Raw genomic sequence first — 19,826 nt, 5'->3', positions numbered from 1 at the left:
TGGACGATAAACGACCTAGACATACTGGCAGAGGCCTGGCCTTTCGTGACAACGCCGCACCCATCAGTCCATTATCCATCCATCTGTTTACATCTACCACCAATCCTCCCCAATCCGTCCGAGGGAGAACGACTCTTCATACCACAGCCACGAACACTTCGCTCGAGTCAATCGCCTTGCCCCGATCACGAATACGCATCTGTTCGATCTCCTGTCGCTCGCTTCCCGTGTCAACTTTGTCGGTCGAATCATACGCACGAAAGGGCGCTGTACTCGTCGGAACCAATTTCCTTTTGCTGCATCCTGGCTATTGGCGCTCACAACTTGGCCTATCCCATCACGGTTTAGACTCCGGCACCCAACAGCATCTGCATCACCTTTGTGGTCACGGACGAGCACGCGGGAGCGATTAGATTCTACTTCGTCCGATCCTATCAACTCTTGCCAGTCACAAGTACCACGCGCTGGAAATACTTCCGACTTGCTCACGTTGCACCACGTCTCTTCTCGACGACTGAGAGAGGCCCTCTCTACAGCTTCTCGCAAGCCTCAGTCACTTTGCTCCGCTATATACCCTGCCTGTGGCTCCTTGTGCTGGCTCCTAGTGCTTCAGGACCATGGCACCAACTCCGCCCAGGCTGAAGATTCTCTCAGGTTTGTCATTCCTTTTCCCACCTCCCGTTCTTAAAGCCAAGCCTAGCCCCACCTTTCGCCTCGACAACAACTGTCTCCCCCAACCCAAGCCTCTTGAGTGTTACGGCCTGCCTGCTCTTGTCAAAAAGCTCGACCGGCGGCTTCCATGTACAAGTTGTACAGATACGGTCGTCGTCTCGAAACAGACCTCGCCGCTCGTTTGGCTGCCCCCATCGACCTTGGACCCTAACTCGGCGGATCACGGCCTGGCGCGTTTTGGTCTTGCTTGGAGCGCTTTCACTACCTACCACCTCAAATGGAGGATACTGAGCTAATGCGGATTTGTGCAGTCGGTGGGAATCCAGTATCAGCATTCTTGTCATGGAGGTTGCAAGCGACTTTCGCGTGCGATGTTTCCTTGGTATGGAAGTCAGGTTATGAACATGTTGCCCAATACGGTATATCATTCAAGTAAGTTTGGCGTCGAACTACTGAAGCGTATTGTCTGACTTGTTTTTAAGGTCTCAGTCTTTCGGAAACGAGCGGTTTAAACCTCGACGCGGTAAGTGCCACGCATTGGCTTTGGCGCCCCATCTAGGGTCACTCCGCATGTGCTCAACGCTAACTACGCATCGTAGTCGTTCGAACTCCCGAAGACGCAGCAAGTCCACGCGAAGGCCCATTTGACTATGTCGTCCTGTGTGTCAAAGCGCTACCCGACGTATACGATCTCGCATCCGTCATCGACTCCGTCGTGACCCCCCAGCATACTTGCATCCTTGTCAACACCACCCATACACTAGGCATCGAGTCTGCCATCGAGGAGCGCTTCCCGGCAAATGTCGTGCTTTCGCTCGTATCTGGTGCTGAGCTGACACAGCTGGGGCCAAGCGAGTTTGAACACAAGGGATCAACAGACATGTGGATTGGACCTGCGAATATGAATAGCGAGATCCCCCGAGCGATCCAAGAAGATATGGCTCAGGCTTTGGTCATGACTCTGAGGACAGGTCAAGTGGACTCCAAGATGTCGACCAACATACGCCAGGAGCAATTCGAGCGCGTCATTGGTCCCGTGGCCTTTCATCCCGCAAGCGTCATTTTCGAAACACCCAACCACGCCCTCCTGTTCGAGAAGGTGGGAGTCAAAGATATGGTTCATGGTATCTTGGACGAAATGATAAGACTGGCTGAGGCCAACGGCTGCACCTTTGGACCTGATTTCAGACAGAAAACCATCGACGACATGACCAAGCAAGGCGCTCCGGAAAGCATCATGTGGCAAGATTATATCAATCGCCGACCAATGGAGGTCGAGACCTGTCTGGGCTCACCAATCAAGCTTGCGAAGGACTCTTCTGTTTCCATACCGCGAATTGAGACTCTGTATGCTGTTCTGCACAACCTCAACACCGTCAATCGCAACCGACCCCGAGGTCCCGATGGCAATCCGTCCTTGACGCCCTCATCTCCGGTGGTGCCCTCCCCGCACCCCCCTCGCGGCCCATCACAGCAGGGTCATCGTCCCATGGGGGGCATGCCCCCGGGCAATGGTCCCATGCCTCCTCGCCAGCCACGTCCCAGGAACTCTTCTGGCTTCAACCAGGGTCCGGGTATGCGCCGCGGACCGCCTCCCGGGAACGGACCGCCGCCGAATGGCTACGCGCGTCCGCCTTCTCACATGAACGGGGCTGAACGCGGTTCGCGCGCCCCTTCACGCCGGGGATCCATGGATGGCAACGACCTAGAAGAGTTTTCCCACCTGGTATTGTACGATGACATCCCTGAAGGTCAAGAGTCGTCTATCGCCGGAGATCATCCCGAAAGGGGCCTTCGAGATCGCGAGCTTCAGTTGCGACAGCGAGAAATGGCTCTGCGGGAGCGTGAAATGCGCGGCGGACGTGGTCCTCCTCCCGGGCCCCAGCGCCGCGGCCCTCATCCCATGCGCAACAGTCAGCAAGTGTTCGATGACGACGACGATGACGACGACTACATTGAGGACCTGCCGACTGGTAACCCGACTATTGATCCGGATAACTTCGACATGATGAGCGTGACCTCGCGCAAGAATCGCAGTAGGCAGGCTCCACCATCGGCCGCTCAGATACGACAGAATCCTGAGCTAGGTGGTCCTCCTGGGACTGGTGGTAGGTTTCGGCCAAGCTTTGGTCGGAATCGTTCTAGCCAGCACCCACCGGGTGCACCAGTCATGGCCGACAACATCCTGGACGATCCCCTGTCTAACTATGCATCTAATCGATACGGAGCTGTCGAGAGAGGAGCCATGGGAATGGGTTCAAGAACGAATTCATTGACTGCAGCTAGAGTCGATGAGATGCATCTCGGCCCGGCACAAGGGGGCCCGCCGAACATGAATGGTGCATACCCCAGGCGAGCTAGTCAGTCTCCCGGGGGAAACTACCCACCGTCAATGCGTGGCGGTCGCCCTTCGCCGCCCAATGGGTACGGCGGACCACCGATGAATGGACGTCCCTCGCCACCTGATGGCATGCGGCAACCTGTTCCACAGCATGCGGCCGGTCGAGGGAACATGATGGGCCCTCCTGGAGTTGAGCCGCAAGTAGGGGTGAGCAGCCTCCATCCACCGAAACAACGAAATGTACGAAGTCTGACGGGTAGTGCGAGCGCTAGCATGGGCAGTGGTGAAGCTGAATCAGAGCAGTCAGCACATAGCAGCCAAAGCAGTTTTCAGCAGCAGCAGCCGGGCCTCATGGGCCCTCGATGAAATGCCGTCGCGACACAACCGCATAACCAGAGGTAGTGTGGACGATTCTTTGATAAAACGGCGCCTCCTCTTCCAGCTTTTGTCCAGCGGGCCTCGTACATCTTGGGAAGACATGGAAAGCAAAAAAGGGGGCTCGAGCAAAAGCGCTTGACGATATCTCATTTTCTAATTGCATTGGGTCTCGGATAAATGGTTTGCCGCACATGGTGTATAGCCCAGTCCACGATCGGCTTGTCTGAGTCGGAAGACGGGGACTTACGGCACAGGCGGGTTACAAGAGGGTCAGCGGAAGGGCTAGGCACTTATGACCACGCACGGCAGCACGCATTGGTCACTTTCATTTTGTTCACCTTACGGCGGTGGTACTTAACGCAAACACAACATTAGACTACGGAGGCATTGTTTTTTTCGGTTCGGATGGCAGCAACACTCCCTGTACTTCCGTTCTTGCTGTTGTTGACATAGATCGATGTATTAACAGGCAATGGAGAGGCTTGACCGGACGGAATGTGTATATACTATGATGGTATGGTCGTCGATCCAAGTCGTGCTAGGACACGGGGGTCCAGTCTGCGGCGCAAATGGCATCGAAATGACTGGGAATGATGCGCGGCCCGAAACAGCTCCACAGCTCCAAAAGCTTGAATAACCTTTTCACTCCACGATGCCATGGTCATGGGGGTGAGTGAATGTTGAGTCCGTTGTCCCTGAACGCTGATTACCAGCTTGATATTGTCCTCGTGCTAGCTCGTTTGTGTCAATACCGATTGCCCTGTTGATGGGCGTCATCTCGTCAGTGGACGCATAATTTGTATCCTGCATATTACTAAAGAGATCAGCCGTTTCATTGGTTTCATCTCCAGACAACCTCAAAATCGCTGTTGATTCACGTCAATTTGGGGTGTCTGAGCGCAGCGCTACTCAACGCCCCCCCACATCGGGTCTTCCAATCCGCTCGTGTCACGGCCTCTCCGCCAACGCTTGTTCACACACCGTGCGATCAAGAACAAGAAAAGGCAAGAGAAGCTGGCCTACTCTCCCTCAACGACCTGGTAAATATCGGTCTGAAAGCATGAACCGTCAGGGATTCCAAGCATCAAGCGGTAGCGCCTTTAAAGCGCGTCAACTGGTACGTGTTTCTGCACGTGCGTCCAAGAGCCCAGCTGACAGCATGGGCACAGTCACAGCTCCATACACAACTGGCGCAATTGTCCAACAACCTGGCTGATACGGAGAATCTTCTACGTATGACGAGCGTGCAGGCGGAGGCCATGCGCGGGCTGGGAAGTTGGCATGGTGGGCTGTAAGTTGTTCTTACGTTTAACGGACGTGGCAGCTGAGACTAAAAATGGCAGATTCATGGCTGCAAGCAAGGTACTTGGGGAGGAGAGTGTGAAGGAGGCTGGAAGGTGAATGGGTGGATGTGCTCTATAGAGTTGGTTATTCTGCGACTATGGCATTAGAGCCTCCGGAACCATGATGGTTGCTGCTGTCCACGGCTACAGAGGCCTCGACAATTTATCTTCGATTGATTACCAAGGCAACAACTGTCTTTGCCTCATTGTTAATCCGCGCCAATTCCACCATTTCCTTGGCAGCCGTTGAATCAATCCGGAAACATGCTCATCAGCCCTGGTGCTTGCACAGGCCTTGTGCAGTATTCTGCATGTCGCCTCGGTGAGGGATTGGCGTGTTGGATGCGCAGAGCAAGCCTCAATATCATCTGCCGCATAGACCAGTGCCTGTGCACCAGTAAATTTAATCATGCCATGGGGCCACTGCAGGCCCATCCTCAATGTGAGTAGCACGGCGCATCTTCTCCTTGATGGCGTGTCGGTAATACTGATACAACATCTACAAGTAGACTGTTGAAACAATAGTAACTCTCCGAAACCTTCAATCTGCAGCTGGCGCTTTGGTCACCTCATTGGGTACCGCGGGCGTGTCTCGTTTCCTAGGTTTGACACTCGTATCGGGATGCGCCTGACTTGATCGAAGATGTCTCCTTTTTTGCCGCAATGTGCTGATGGGGAAGCGCTTGACATTCCCGCAAATTTGACATTCAATGACTAGGACGTCTGCCCAAGGTTTTTTGCCACCTTTACTGGCATTCTCGATGAAAGAGCGACTGGTCTGACCCTCGATAAGTTTGGAGTCGCAATACTTGCAAACGGTTCTCTTCATGTCCGGGCTTTGTCGCACTTGTGCCTTCAAGGTCATCGACCTCATTTCTGCCAGCATCTGCCTGGCTGTATTTGAGCTTGCCTTTCGCCACGGTTGGGCTGAATCAGAGATGTTGGGTTCAACTTCATGCTGGCGCTCGGCTGCTTTGGTTGGCTTTTCCTGACCGGTGGTCGACCTCTGATTCTGGCATTTGACGAGATAATCAGCAGCTTGGTACAGATATGACGCCCTGGTGTAGATGTGACGGTTAACTACCGTAGGTGTCTTTGATTTTGCCATGGTGACTGCCCAAGTGTGTTCGTGAATGTTCCTTGACCTTTTGTGTTCCTGACTAAGCCTGAACAGCTGCTGAAGCTTAACGTGACGAGGCAGGCACGGCCACTACGACTCAGCCACGCGATCACGTGCAGTGGTGTGCACGGTCCAGGTTTTCTACACGGCTCAGTTCCCGCTGACTGAACCTCCTCCCTACCCAACCATAGATCATCCAAGCTCGTCTCCCTTGCAGCTTGGTCAATCATTGTTCTTCAATCTCGCCTCTACTACTTTGATCCGCACTTTTGTTGCGGCGTTCAAACACATTTCTTTCTTACGCGCAGTGCATACTCAACTTGCGCGCTACACAACATTCGACGCGACGTTTGACCAGCTTCGAGAAAACAAGCCCAACTTTCACCATGTCTCACGAGGAGGATCTCATCGACTACTCCGACGAGGAGGTCGGTGGCAACGAGCCCGCGGTCGCCTCCAACGGCAAGAAGAACGCTGAGCCTGCGGCAGCGACCAATGTCGACAAGAAGGGCAGCTACGTTGGCATCCATTCGACCGGTTTCCGCGACTTCATGCTGCACCCACCACTGGTTCGCGCCATCGGTGATTGCGGTTTCGAGCATCCTTCGGAGGGTCAGTCCTGCATTCTATAAACCTAAGTTCACCAAAATCCCCTCCTTTCAAGCGTCCGTCCATCTCGCAAGCAAAACCGGTATCGTGTCGATTTCACACGCGCTGCATTCGCCGTGGTGGAGGCTCATTGAGCTGGCGGGCTCCTCTCCGGAGAGTTCTGCACGATACAAGCAAGCCTTCCCGGGCAGCAACTTGCGCACTGCGCAGTTCTCTTCCGATCTCGGCGTCAGAGCTTGCCGAAAGGTCTCACAGCTCAGAGGCCAGCACACTGTTTTGTCAATTCGACTGCGCTTGCTCGCATCCATTGCGCACTTGGCGCAGGCGCGAACGTTACAACGCCGAACCGTTGCTCTGGCAGCGCACTCCTAATCAACATCAGCTTGTGTCGTAACAGTGGTGGAGCTGCGACGATGGACGGACGGACACTTGCGCGCATCACTTCATTGTTCGTTACACGTTTCGGAACCCTATCTAACGTTCTCTCGACCGACAGTCCAACAAAAATGCATTCCCCAAGCTATGCTAGGTGGCGACATTATCTGCCAGGCCAAGTCTGGTCTGGGTAAGACTGCTGTCTTTGTTCTAGCGACTCTTCAGCAGATCGAGCCTGTCGACGGCGAGGTCTCCGTGGTCGTCATGTGCCACACCCGTGAGCTGGCATACCAGATCCGTGATGAGTACAACCGCTTCAGCAAGTACCTCCCCAACATCAGGACTGGCGTCTTCTACGGTGGAACACCCATCAAGACCGACCAGGAAGTCATCAAGAACAAGGACACTTGCCCGCACATCATTGTCGGAACCCCTGGCCGTCTGAAGGCTCTCGTGCGCGACAAGATTCTGCGTCTCGGCAGTGTGCGCATGTTCGTCCTCGACGAGTGCGACAAGATGCTCGACCAGCCAGGTAAGCAGTTCCCACCCAGCGACATTACGACACTTCTAACAGAGTAGATATGCGCGGCGATGTCCAGGATGTCTTCCGTGCCACTCCTCCTCAAAAGCAGGTGATGATGTTCTCGGCCACTCTGTCCGAGGAGATCAAGCCCATCTGCCGCAAGTTCATGCAGAACCCAACGGAGCACTACGTCGACGAGGACACCAAGCTCACTCTGCATGGTCTTCAACAATACTACATCAAGCTCGAGGAAAAGGAGAAGAACAGGAAGCTCAACGACCTTTTGGATGAGCTCTCCTTCAACCAGGCCATTGTCTTTGTGAAGAGCACATCCCGTGCCACCGAGCTGAACAAGTTGTTGGTGGAGTGCAACTTCCCATCCACTTGTGTTCACTCTGGTATTTCTCAAGAGGAGCGGTATGTTGCCCATGACCGTTTCGCTAGGACCCGACACTCACATGCATAGTATTCGCCGCTACAAGGAGTTCAAGGACTTCAAAAAGCGTATCTGCGTCGCCACCGATGTCTTTGGTCGTGGCATCGACATTGAGCGCATCAACTTGGCTATCAACTACGATTTGTCGAACGATGCGAGCTCGTATCTGCATCGTGTCGGTCGCGCTGGCCGTTTCGGAACCAAGGGTCTCGCTGTCTCCTTTGTCAGCACCGAGCAGGACCAGGAAGTCCTGAAGGAGATTGAGAAGCGTTTCGAGGTCGCTCTTCCGTAAGTCATCGCCTCTGCAGAACTATAACGACAGCTGCTAACATTCATGTCCAGTGAGTTTCCCAAAGAGGGCGTTGCCCCTGAGACGTACATGGCTACCTGAGGAACTCGTGTGCTCGTCTCGCGCAGGGCGTCAGCCGGGGGGGTTCGTAGGCGTCCGAGGAAAAATGGCAGGGTTCCACGAGGCTGGGAATAAAATGCTGCGCTCTGAGTTCCCGTGTCGTTCAATATGATTTACTCGGTAAAATGCAATTATTACAATGTGGTCTGCCAAATCCTCCACCGTCACATCGCCTAATTCAAAGCCTTCACATGGTCGTCCCCTGTTTTTGGTTCTCTACACAGCTCAAGCATTGGGCACACTTGCGCCCGATCCTAGCCTCGTCTCACCTCATGACTCAGAAGGAGCCGTGATCCTGAGACCCTATCAGACCTGCACACCATCGCCATGCGCTGACCCAAGCAATTTTTCTCGGGCAAATTGTGCGACGACAAGGCCCATCTGACGAGTAATAAAATAGACCAAAATAGACCAGTGTCAGATGGGCTCCCAAGGCTGTACAGCCTCACAGCCTGCCCAGCAATAGAGCGTCGGCTTGCGCGCCCCGATGGCGTTGGAGCGCGGTCCTTCGGGAACCAACGATTTGTCTGCGTACCTCCGTCAGGCGGCGTGAGAATTTTCACGTCCCCTTCTTCAACAACCACTGGCCAACGTGACTCATCTGGATGGTCCGGACTACGTGTCAGCGAGCAGCGACGCTTATGGCAGTGGACCATATCTCAGCGTGGTCGATTGTGGTCTGGACTGGGGTTCGGTCCGAGAGGATTCCCGTGAAGCTATCGTTACTTGTGATCCGCTGACTGGCCTTGGCTTGGCTACCTGGCGAGGAGGACTTGGCTACATGGCGAGGAGGACGTTGAGTGACAGCTATGGTCACAGACCGTGCCTCACGCACGGATCCGTATTCTGAATCAGGGCGAGCTGTGTGGCGGAAGTAGATGAATACAATTGTTAACGCAATACCGATCTCTACCTATGCCTAGGTGCCCGTTATACGCGTCAAAGCCGTTTCACTACCCTAGAGCAGACACTTTTTAGCTATTTCATGAAGCGGTGACGGAGACACTCCATGTTTATTCAGCAAAAGCTCTTATGCCGGCAGTAGCTACGTCGTCGCGCTTGTGGTTTGTGACGCGAGATATCGTGCGACTATTGTTACACCAAGGCGCGTAAGTATGGAAGCTGGAAAGACACGTTGCCTTGTCCCTTGTCTGCTGCCAAGCAAGAAGGGACTCAATGGAAGATCCGCCAAGGTCGGCTCGAGGACTTCACGTACGTACAATCTTGCAAGCTGCCATGCTGATCTTACGTGGACACACATGCGTTAGCAACCGAGTCTTTCTATCCTCACCGCCGGTCAGATGAGGCAGGTCGGCAGAACCACATATGAACCAGTCGTTTGCTGCCTTCCCTACGCAGCTGCAGGAACTACTGGTTTGGTCGCTGCACAATGATGGCCCATGCCTTTGCCGGCGTCGTCTTTGGCTACTGAGGAGCGGGGCCACGAGACGATGAGCATGCCAGCACAAAGGTAACAAGTCTGCAGTTTTTGGCACAGCGAGATCGAATTAGGCCATCATGTGATAGCTGATTATATGTTCGCTCTGGTCAGCGTGTCCATGGGACGGGTGGTCGTGGGTTGGGGACTTGTCGGTGTGCGTTGTCGCTGCAGGTTCTCCCATTGTGCATGAGGCCTAATATTGATAGGAAGGATGAACATGGTCACGGTGCGACGGCAACTGCAGCAGCTGACACCACCGTCGATGAAAATTCGTGCACATATGTTTGGCAGCCATTCGCATCAGAAAGCCAGCCTCAGTTTGGGTAACTTGCAGATAGTAGTAAATAAAATCAATGACTTTGGACAAACGTTGCAACACGTGCCAAAGATGCTTGTGCCAATCGCATTAGCAGGAGTGGAAATTGGCCACCTGTCGACCAGTTGTTTTCTTGTTGCAAGGTGGCGATAGGAGGCGACCCCTTCGCCCGATGGCAATTTCCCAGTGGACAGATATGATTCCTCTGGGCGACGGCGCGCGCGAACGAATACCACTTTACGCGTCGAACGAAATGAGGTCATTCACGAGGGTCATGCTAACATGCACGAAATGGGCTTTTGACGAATCCCGTCCATCCGAGGTGGCCTCTGCCGTCCCTGAAAGTTGAGGGCTCATTCGCCATCCCTGTGATGCAGACTCATGTGAGACGATGATGGAGTCAGCTTGTGTCACAAGTCATCGTCATGCCATGACAGATCTATCAACAGCCGCAACCGGCCAGCTGATGGCTATTAGCTAGACTATTATTGATGGATGAGGCTGTGAGTGAGTTGGCAACGCTCCGAGGGTCGGTCAAGGCGACTAAAACCTTGGGCTAGGCAGCCTCGAAGAGGCTCGAACGGGCAGCGCCAGCAGTGATGCGTGACCCAGAAATGTGCGCCATCGAATCACGCGGGAGATAATCGGGAACCGCGACAAGTGGACGCGGCGAAGGCGATGGCGAAGAAAGGAATGAGCGCCGGGGGGCAGAGCTGATGGATGACTGTCCATCGCTCAGCAGCCGTCCAGTCATGCCTTGGTTGGCTGGCTGCGCTAAGTTAGACCCGCACGGAGTCATCGCCAGCGGAGCCTCTCGGGCTGTCTTGCACTGCACTGCCAGCGTTGCGACCGAGTCCAAGAGGCGTGTCCGCCCAATGATCAGATAGCCACCGGCAAAATCCATTTCATGTGCTGCCGAGAAAGTCCTGAGCCTCAGGAACCTCTTGACCGCGTAGAATCAGTCTTTAACCACGGCCGAGGACATCATCTCACCAGACATTGCTGCAAAAGACGAAGACGCATCTTTGAGGGTGGGAGGGAGGGGGCCCATGGGCCCAATCACGACAATGCGGTGGCTGGCCACTCAGAGAGCGCCTCCTGGCAGCGAGGGGGTTAGCGCACCACCTCCAGCGACTGCAGCGAATTGCGGAGGGGTTTTCATAGCAACTACATGTAGTATGATTGGTCGACTGCACCCAGAGTGGATCACTGATCGTGGGCGTAGCGCGAAGTTTGTGCAGGCTGCTCGGTACGATATGCTGTGCTGTGCTATGCTGTGCAAGTTATGCCTGCGTTGCTGCCGCTGCGACGAAACTCCAGATCCCTCAAAACAGCCTGCCTGCGCCAGTCGGTCTCCCACTTCGATCTCCCTTTCCCTCCCCTAACGAACCATCGTCGCAATGAAGTTCGAATACGGCCTCATCTAACGGACAGCACGTCGAGAAATCGCTTGCTGTCTGGTCTGGTCTCTTTCCTCTCCACTCCCGGCGCAATCAAACAGGATCTTGGTCTTTTTTCCCATCACCCCATTTGCCTTAATTCTTCCCTCTAGGCAGTGACTCGCAGCGGCATTCACTTGTACCTTGCGGTTCCAGCCCAGTCATCCGTCTTCTCGAAAGAAAAGTCAACACGACGGACTGGAATAGACTCATCACACGACGCCTCGTCAACCTGTGATTGTGTCTATTGCTCCTTGTTCTTTTTTTTTACCCTCCCTTTTACTCTCCCTCCTGACGTTCTTGCCACTGCCGCAGCAGTACCGACCGGTCTAGGTCCGTTCTCGTCCCTCTGCGCAGCCCAGGCCAAGCCAGGCTACCAGGCCCATCGGTCAGTCCCGCACTCGGGGCCCAACGCACGCGGCGGCAACACTCGGATCGCCACCTCGCCAAAGAGTCACACCACCAGCACACCAGGCCATTCCCTCGTCTGTGGCCTCTAGGCTGGCGTTGCCTTTGCCCTGATTTGCCGCCTCGCCTCGACTTTCAGGCCATTCTCACGAAGAGTCACTTTCCGGGTCCAGTACATCCTCGCGATAAGTACTACCGTGAATCCTCTTCGCCCTCCTCGCTATACGTTCTGTTGACTATCGTCAACCTCTCTATCCCGCCCTACCTCATCGTCTTATACTCCGACCCACACTCTCTGTCGTCGACCTCTCGACCTCCGATGGTAGTGTACTAGACTACCATCTCAAGAACACGCATCTGTTTGAGACGCATTATCGCAATGCCTCTTGAACCCCACGTCTATTCTCCAGTCGTCGTCTCAGTCCTGTCTACCGGATTCCGTGCTTGTAAAAAGTTGGCCGTCTTCGACTCGCTCGTCTAAACCGACCGACCATCGAAATCTCGCCCGCCTTCTTACATCCCGAAGAATAAGACTCCGCACCCCACTGCCGAGCCCTCTTCGACACGGTTTCTCCTGATACGATCAAGGTAACGCAATCGCCTCATTGGTCCGCTTGCCCTAGGACGGCGACTGGAAGATCACTTCCAACCTATCCGCACATATATCAAAATGAATTACGAACACGACGCCTCCCCTGGCTTCGTCCACCCTGTCCGAAACAACATTTACAACTCCTCCATATCTTCTGCAGCCTCCGTCTCTACCGCCTCTATCTGGTCCACCGCCTCTGCGTCTTCTCAGGGTTCCGATGATTCTTCGATCTTCGATGGTCCTGTGACAGGCCAGGCTTCGGATAGCGACAGCTGCGATTCCTTTCTCTCAAGGAAGGGCATCAACCAGCTCAGTGCCATTCCAACAGAGCTCCGACAGAATCCGCGCAGGAGCGCTGCTGGACGCGTTGCCCCCCCTTCACTGGTCCGTCAGTCAGATCGCAAGGTTGACTTCGTTGATAACCTTGTTGGTAAGTCGCATTGCTTGGTCTCATTCCCATGAACACGTCGCTTATTTTCCTCTTCACAGACTCTTCGACACAAATTGTCGAGGCTATCTGGCCCACCTCGTCGTCGCTATGCCGTCGCGAACAGGGCAACAAGGGGGTGCTTCCCTTGCGAACATTCATCCAAGAGACTCTGCGCCGCTCGCGTACAAGCTTCTCCACACTGCAAGTGGCACTGTACTATTTGCTTCTCATCAAACCTCGTGTCCCCTCGCGCAGTTTCATCATGGAACAGTTCGATGACCGCCCGGCCACCCAGTCATTGTTGTGCGGACGCCGCATGTTCCTGGCAGCTTTGATCCTGGCTTCCAAGTATCTCCAGGATCGCAACTACTCGGCACGCGCCTGGAGCAAGATTTCTGGGTTGAACACACAAGAAATTAATCAGAATGAGATTGCGTTCCTACAGGCTGTTGACTGGAAGTTGCACATTTGCAAGGATGTCTACCAGAAATGGGCCGACATTGTGCACAAGTTCACACCACCTTCTGGTCCGTCCTCGCCTGGTGGCTGCTCTCAGCTTATCTCACAGCAGCATGAAATTTGGAGGCATATAATCCTGGGACTCGATGCTGACTTGACCAACATCGAGGCTCTGGTAAGCTCGGCACACTCTAGCCTCAAGGCTAGTGATTTGTCTCTAGCCTCGCCTCGCAGCATTCTGAACATGGCCCAAGAAGCTCCCACGTCCACCCTTGCACCACGGAGCACCCCTGTGCCCATGGAGCCAACGCCTTTCGGCGTGCGTGCGCCCAGCCGCATGGGTCCGAATAATACGCAGCTGCCCACACCGCGTTTGACACCGCAGAGCAATGGACTCAGCACCCCTGCAGCGGGAGCTGCTCCATCTACACTCTCGAGGTCAAACGCAATGGCTTCGGCCATGTCGCAGGCCACTGTTTGCAACACTGCACACTATCTCGATCGTCTTCCTACTCCGGCGTCGTCATCGCCCCAGAGCTACAGCTCGATCCGTCGCTCCTCGCTGGCCAACTCGGTATCGACCGCATCGTCTCCCGAGTCCATGATATCCGACTCTTCACGTCTTTCGCGCTCATCCTCCTTCTCATCTGTTTCCTCCTCTGCTAGCGCGACATTGCCGTCGCGATTCAGAACCACGAAACTGGGTAATGAGAGATTGAGCCGAAAGCCGTCGTTCCCTTCTGTGCCCGAGCAGGACTGCGACATCCAGGAATCAGCATCGCCTGGTTCATATACTGGTCCAGTCGGACACGTTGGGGACTGGTCAGTGTCGGTGGACCACAACTTGGCCGGTCGCAAGCGGCCGCTTGACGATATGATGAACGATGCTGCATCGAATGCTGCGCGCACCCTTCAGGAGCTTCGGAGATCCCGTGGTGCTGTTGGTACCCACACGACGAATGACGATACTCCCTTGCAGTCCAACGTTCGCGATCTTCTGAATGTATCGTATGGGCAGTCGGGATGGCCTGCATCCATGTTGGAGACACGTTACCGCCCGGAGTATCCGGACAAGAAGCGCGTTTGCTGCTCCACCGAAGCCAGTCGTGGGTATAACGCGACTCCTACTTTCCATGTGCGGGGCCCTGGCATGTGGCAGGGTATTTTGAATTGAAGCTGTAGGCACATGCGCAGCAAGCGCGAAGTCACCACTAGGCAAACTATTTCCTTTGTCTCCCAGCGGCAGTCTTTGGAGCCGGCTAGCTCTGCATGCTTGCTGCTTGGATGCGCTGCCTTAAATGTCTTTCTCGGAAAAGCGAAGCACATTACCCATGCGAGGTGTACCGAACAGGCGCAAGAGCGGATGAGGCATCATGGTTCAGGAGAAGCGATGATTTACTTCTGTTCAATTTGTACGACTACACGTATCACCTGGGGTCTCGTAAAGATCGGCGAAAGCCACGCGCAGGTATGACGCACATAGGTAATGACTTGTCCATAAGATCCAACTAAACTTGATTTGATGCGCTCCAACTTTTCCTGCCCACGAATCGTGAAGTGAATGCTGTCGCCTGACCAGACCTGGCGCTATGCGTCTGCAATCATACCTGGTACGGAAGCATCTGCTGCTTTGTAGTATCAGATCACCACCAAAGAGCGGGAAGTTCAAGCGATCTGGAGACACCGAGATTATCACCATCACCTTAGACCATTGGAGTATACGCGATTGCATGGCGACGGCAAGAAGCCAAATCAAGTCTTCCAGGAGACAACGAGATTATCAGACATTGTTCGATAATTGCAGCTGACAAACACTGCTGCTCCACGTCAGTCAAGGAAACCTTGTGTGTCGGTATTCAATCAACGCTATGCATAATACAGTCATAACCATCGTAATCTTCGTAGCTCATTTCTGGAGATAGCCATTCTCACCTGAACATCCACCGCCTTTCTAGTCCACCTGTGCTCATACAGAGCTGCGGCGCATCTGGCGATAGTCTTGAAACGTGCTCATAACGTTGCGTGTCCGCTGCAAGATGGTTCTCATGAGATCAGTATCATCGCCCCATTTGATACGACGATCGAGATCGTTGAGCTCCTTGCGCACGACCTCGCCCGGCAGATCCTGAAACACCCAGGCGCCGATGAGACAGTTGATGACAATCATGTTGGGTTTTGTGCAGTTGAGGACGGCGTTGCGCAAGAGTTCAATCTTCATCTCCCAGGGCGGCATGTCAAAGTCCTGGCTAGCAATGAGCATGCCACCTCGCGCGAGCCAGAAGAGACGCTTTGTTTGTTCCTCGTCCCACGGGCCGGTGATGAGATCTTCGGGAATACGTGTCTTAGGATGTATGTCTTGCGTACCCCACGCCATTGACTCGACGCGGAAGGGTGACCAGTTTCTTGCCTGATTGTAGTCGACGTCGAAACATTGGTGTGCGTTGTAGTGTGACGGCCCGCCGTGGTGGGAGTGCCCGAGCTCATCTGGTTCGTCGTTCCACGGTATTGAGTGCTGGAACCACCGACCGTGCGCGTTGTTATCAGCCCAGGTCTGTTGTGCTTGGAGGAGGTAGTCGATCTTCGCCCATGGCTGCTTGAGCACGGCAGTCTGATTACAGCGTCCAGGTCAGTCATGGGTCAATTAGTGGTACACCGGCCAACTGACCTGTAGAACATGGTCGCCGTGACATTTCGTCTGCGGCTTACCCATCACCGGAGGTCCATGGAGCAAGGTTGTGCTCGTCGGTACGCCAAACCATTGATCCCATGTCTCGTGAAATGCCCATATGAGAAGCCGAATCAGGGTGGCTCTCTCCGAGAGCTTGGCCCCAAGGACTGGGCTGGCGTGGGGAAGAGATAGATTTTGGCTGTACAGTAGAATCTTCTCCAGGATCTCGGAAGGTAATGTGTTTAGATTCGAGCGCTCTTTGCCAGAATATGCTGCCATAACGTCGGACATGGACCGCTTCGCCTTTTTGCGCGTGTGTTGCTCTTCGTGGGGTTGCAGAGCCTTTGGAGGTTTACTGAATTTGGATGAGCTAGATTTACGCTTCCCTCGAACGTGCACTGCAGTCAAGCCCATGGCCCCGTGGTTTCTCGTACGAATAGGATGGGCTCGTGCGGTTGACAAGGCTAGTGGCGTTTCCCGTTGGGTCTCGGACAGTCGGACTGGACCACGCGGCTGGGAGGGGACAAGATAGAGGAATGCCGTTGGTGGGGGCTGCCAGTAATCGCACCCGTAGAGGTCTGGTCTGGTATGAATCCTTCAAGAATGGTGCGTGGATTACTGGTAGCTGATTTTCGTCAAAGTGAAGAGTTGTTTGTGTGTCTGTGATTGCTAGAAGGAATAAAGTTGGAGGACTAGAATGGCGACGCTAGCGAAATATACTGGATGAGATTGAACCTCGATAATTAGACACGGGAAGGCCGTCGCCATATACGTCGTGAGGATTCTAAAGAAGATACCATAGAAGATGTCGGAGGCGAGGATCAGCACTTGCAAGCCACGGTCGTCGTAAATAAGGATTATGAAGGTAAAAGTCGTCGGCGATCACCGCATGACGTCGCAGTCGTTTGAGGGCGTCTTTCCCAACGCGTCGAGCTACGAGTCTACAGCTTCTTTTTTGGTCGATTTCGTTACCGCAGCGCTCAAAAGATTACATTTATCGAATCTTACCCTCACAGTTGGTTCGACGTGGAGGATCTGTTTGAAAGGATGCTGGTGGGACGGACGGATGGACTGTCTTGACGCTGACCTTATCTCCTATCGATAAGCTGATTGCCAGAACTCTGTTCTTGTCGGGCTTTGGACGGCGATTTCAGTAGGCCGTGCGGTCATCACGCGGCTGCTGGACATTTTTCTCAAGATCCTTGTTTGATACATTCACGTCGTCGTAAACGCCTCGCCTACAACCGCCATTGAGCTTTGCTGATCCCACCGGACTTGATCGGTGCCTCGACATCAACAGCACGTTGGCCACGGCGCACTGACGTCGAACCTCGAAACATTTCCCAGGCTACTTCGACGACAACACCGGGCCTCTGGGTCCTAGAGCTACACTGCGCTCATGAGGTGTTGACACTGTCTGGGGGAAACATCACCGTGCAGGAGCAGGATATATACGAGCTATCGAAGCATTGATGTTGGCAGCTTCTGCTGCTGGTGCTGCGTGTCGGCCTGTCCCTTCACGCAGCCTGCTCCGCTTCTTGCGGGTGCAGACAGACTGCGTCCATGTTGGCCAAGGGGTTCTCTTCGGTGATAGATGCGAGCTTCGGGGCAGGAGATATGCCACAAGCTCTTCGAAACGAGCAATGGTAGCGCGACCCGTATCCTTGAGTTTTCGTGGCTGCAAGAGAGCATTGGGAACGACCAACACATTATGCAAGGCCGAAGCCAAGCCGGCATTTGCGAAGACATCTTCAAAAAACACATCATCACCAACATGGCAAGAGAGACTGTGGGGGAGTTCCGCCAAAGCTGGAGGAAAACCTCTGCATCCAGATGACCTACCGGCGCATGACTGTCCTGATCCCGGCTCAACGGTGTTTGCCAACAGGCGGACATTGGCTGCCAAAGCCGCCATGGAACCACGACTGCGATGCACCGAGGTTGATGAGAACGGAGAAGTGATCTTGGTCGATGGAGAATTTAAGAAAACGGAATTGATTGCAAAGGTATGTACGGTGGATGGTTAATAATTGCTCGTTATTGGGGACTAATTGATCGTAGTACGGGCTGCTGCCGCGAGATCTACGCAAGATCGATTCTTCGACCCTGCCGCACATTCTCATTCGACCTTCAGCAATTCTCCTGAATCTGTTGCATCTCAAGGTCCTTATCAAGCATGACCGCGTACTACTTTTCGACGTCTATGGGTCCAAGACCTCCTATTCACAGTCGGCTTTTATGTACGACTTGCAAGGCAAACTGCAGCAGAAGAATGCGCCTCAGCAAAACGGCATCCCGTTGCCCTACGAATTCCGCGCCCTCGAAACCGTATTGACATCGGTCACATCCGAGCTCGAAGCGGATTTCGAAGCTGTCCGGGACCCTGTCATGCGCATACTCAGCGAGTTGGAGGACGATATCGACCGACAAAAGCTACGTGTGCTTCTTATTCTCTCGAAGCGCGTGAGCACATTCGAGCAAAAGGTCAAGTTAGTGCGAGATGCCATCGAAGATCTCCTCGAGGCCGACGACGACTTATCCTCCATGTACTTGACCGAGAAGGCGCACGACATACGCCGACAGCTAGATGACCACACGGAAGTCGAGATGCTACTTGAATCGTACTACAACCTGACGGACGAAATTGTGCAAGAGGCCGGTAACCTGGTGTCTGGCATCAGGAACACCGAAGAGATGTGAGTTTCTTTTTGATGTGGTCCTACAAAAGAATTTGACTGACACATTTAGCGTCCGCGCAATCCTTGATGCCAACCGGAACGCCTTGATGCTGCTCGATCTCAAATTCAGCGTCGGCACCTTGGGCCTCGCGATGGGAACATTCATTGCCGGACTCTACGGCATGAACCTCGAAAACTTCATCGAGGAAACAAACTGGGGTTTCGGTGGCGTTACTGGTGCCTCTGTCTTGTTCTCGCTCATCGTTTGCTGGTACGGGCTAGGCAAGTTGCGCAAGGTTCAACGTATCAAGATGGGGAGCAACGAGCGTCCGCATTTCCCCCGGCGAGCACAGTTCTCTCATGAGGACGACGCGCTTGGGCTGCTTGACTCGCGCCATCGCGAGCAGCTGAGGAGGTTACACATGCAGAAGACCTCGAACGCAGCTGCTCGTCGGAGGTGGTGGGACCTGCGACGATCTTGAGCAACGTCATGCAAGTAAGTACACGAACTGGCGTTTTCTCGTCATGTACTGGGGGGAGAGCGGAAAGGACACACTCTGCTCTCTGAATCTCTGTAACTGTAGATGTAAGCATAGCCTATCGCCTTGTCAATACCCATGTCTCGCGCTGTGTACAATATACCTGAAAACTTGATGTTTCGTGGCGTTTGTGACAGCCACTATGGCTGAGACACGAAAGGCTATCACGCTGTAATATCGTCATTGTGGAAGGGTGTGGTGGGCTGGCAGCACAGAACAACTGTAAGGCAGGGGTAGCCCACTTCTGGGGCTCCATTTGAGACCTGTCAGTGGTCTAGGCGTGTTCTCCAGGGAATGCGAGATGCACATCATGAGGCGCCGGGACGTGTTGCAAATCTGCGTCGGATAACTATTACTGACGTCACGGCGAAAGGTAAGGTACGGGACTCGCGACTTTGGTCAACAAAAGCCCGGACTGCTTGCCCATGTCAGAACACACGAGTTTCTAGAAGCCAAATAAGCACCGTCCATTCGAACAAGCCAAGAAAAGACAAGCCTTTTGGGGGTTGACCGTTGAGCAATGGTCTGCTGTCAAGTTGTTTACCGGCAGGCGGCTCAGCGCGCAACCCCCGCCGAACAAGCTAGAGCCGCAGATCGCGGGCTCAAGGCCTACGTCACTGACCAGAATGACGCTAGGGACTGGAAGCACC

The 19,826-nt window shown here is 54.0% G+C and overlaps 5 protein-coding genes across 5 annotated transcripts; 4 read left to right on the top strand and 1 right to left on the bottom strand.

Annotated features, from left to right (window-relative positions):
- Positions 1-617: 617 nt before the first annotated feature.
- J7T54_007532 (Ketopantoate reductase ApbA/PanE) lies at positions 618-3,138 on the top strand (the record flags this gene model as incomplete). Its single annotated transcript, XM_051508001.1, has 3 exons — positions 618-654; positions 1,272-2,780; positions 3,038-3,138. 3 exons carry the CDS (start codon positions 618-620, stop codon positions 3,136-3,138), a joined length of 1,647 nt encoding a protein of 548 aa, XP_051360912.1.
- Positions 3,139-6,240: 3,102 nt separating this feature from the next.
- J7T54_007531 (ATP-dependent RNA helicase UAP56/SUB2) lies at positions 6,241-8,188 on the top strand (the record flags this gene model as incomplete). Its single annotated transcript, XM_051508000.1, has 5 exons — positions 6,241-6,466; positions 6,993-7,370; positions 7,418-7,778; positions 7,828-8,085; positions 8,140-8,188. The coding sequence occupies 5 exons, from the start codon at positions 6,241-6,243 to the stop codon at positions 8,186-8,188; spliced, it is 1,272 nt and encodes a 423-aa protein (XP_051360911.1).
- A 4,292-nt stretch (positions 8,189-12,480) lies between these two features.
- Positions 12,481-14,465, top strand: J7T54_007530 (G1/S-specific cyclin-like protein; the record flags this gene model as incomplete). The annotated part of the gene is made up of 2 exons (XM_051507999.1): positions 12,481-12,832; positions 12,892-14,465. The coding sequence occupies 2 exons, from the start codon at positions 12,481-12,483 to the stop codon at positions 14,463-14,465; spliced, it is 1,926 nt and encodes a 641-aa protein (XP_051360910.1).
- A 792-nt stretch (positions 14,466-15,257) lies between these two features.
- Positions 15,258-16,250, bottom strand: J7T54_007529 (uncharacterized protein; the record flags this gene model as incomplete). The annotated part of the gene is made up of 2 exons (XM_051507998.1): positions 15,258-15,899; positions 15,957-16,250. The coding sequence occupies 2 exons, from the start codon at positions 16,248-16,250 to the stop codon at positions 15,258-15,260; spliced, it is 936 nt and encodes a 311-aa protein (XP_051360909.1).
- A 1,622-nt stretch (positions 16,251-17,872) lies between these two features.
- Positions 17,873-19,119, top strand: J7T54_007528 (Mitochondrial inner membrane magnesium transporter-like protein; the record flags this gene model as incomplete). Its single annotated transcript, XM_051507997.1, has 3 exons — positions 17,873-17,965; positions 18,021-18,655; positions 18,708-19,119. The coding sequence occupies 3 exons, from the start codon at positions 17,873-17,875 to the stop codon at positions 19,117-19,119; spliced, it is 1,140 nt and encodes a 379-aa protein (XP_051360908.1).
- Between the last annotated feature and the right edge of the window lie 707 nt (positions 19,120-19,826).

This window comes from Emericellopsis cladophorae, assembly GCF_022114955.1.
Source record: "Emericellopsis cladophorae strain MUM 19.33 chromosome Unknown NODE_38_length_223118_cov_118_926449, whole genome shotgun sequence".
Lineage (NCBI taxonomy): Eukaryota > Fungi > Ascomycota > Sordariomycetes > Hypocreales > Bionectriaceae > Emericellopsis > Emericellopsis cladophorae.
This window is presented reverse-complemented; position numbering and strand designations above follow the sequence as displayed.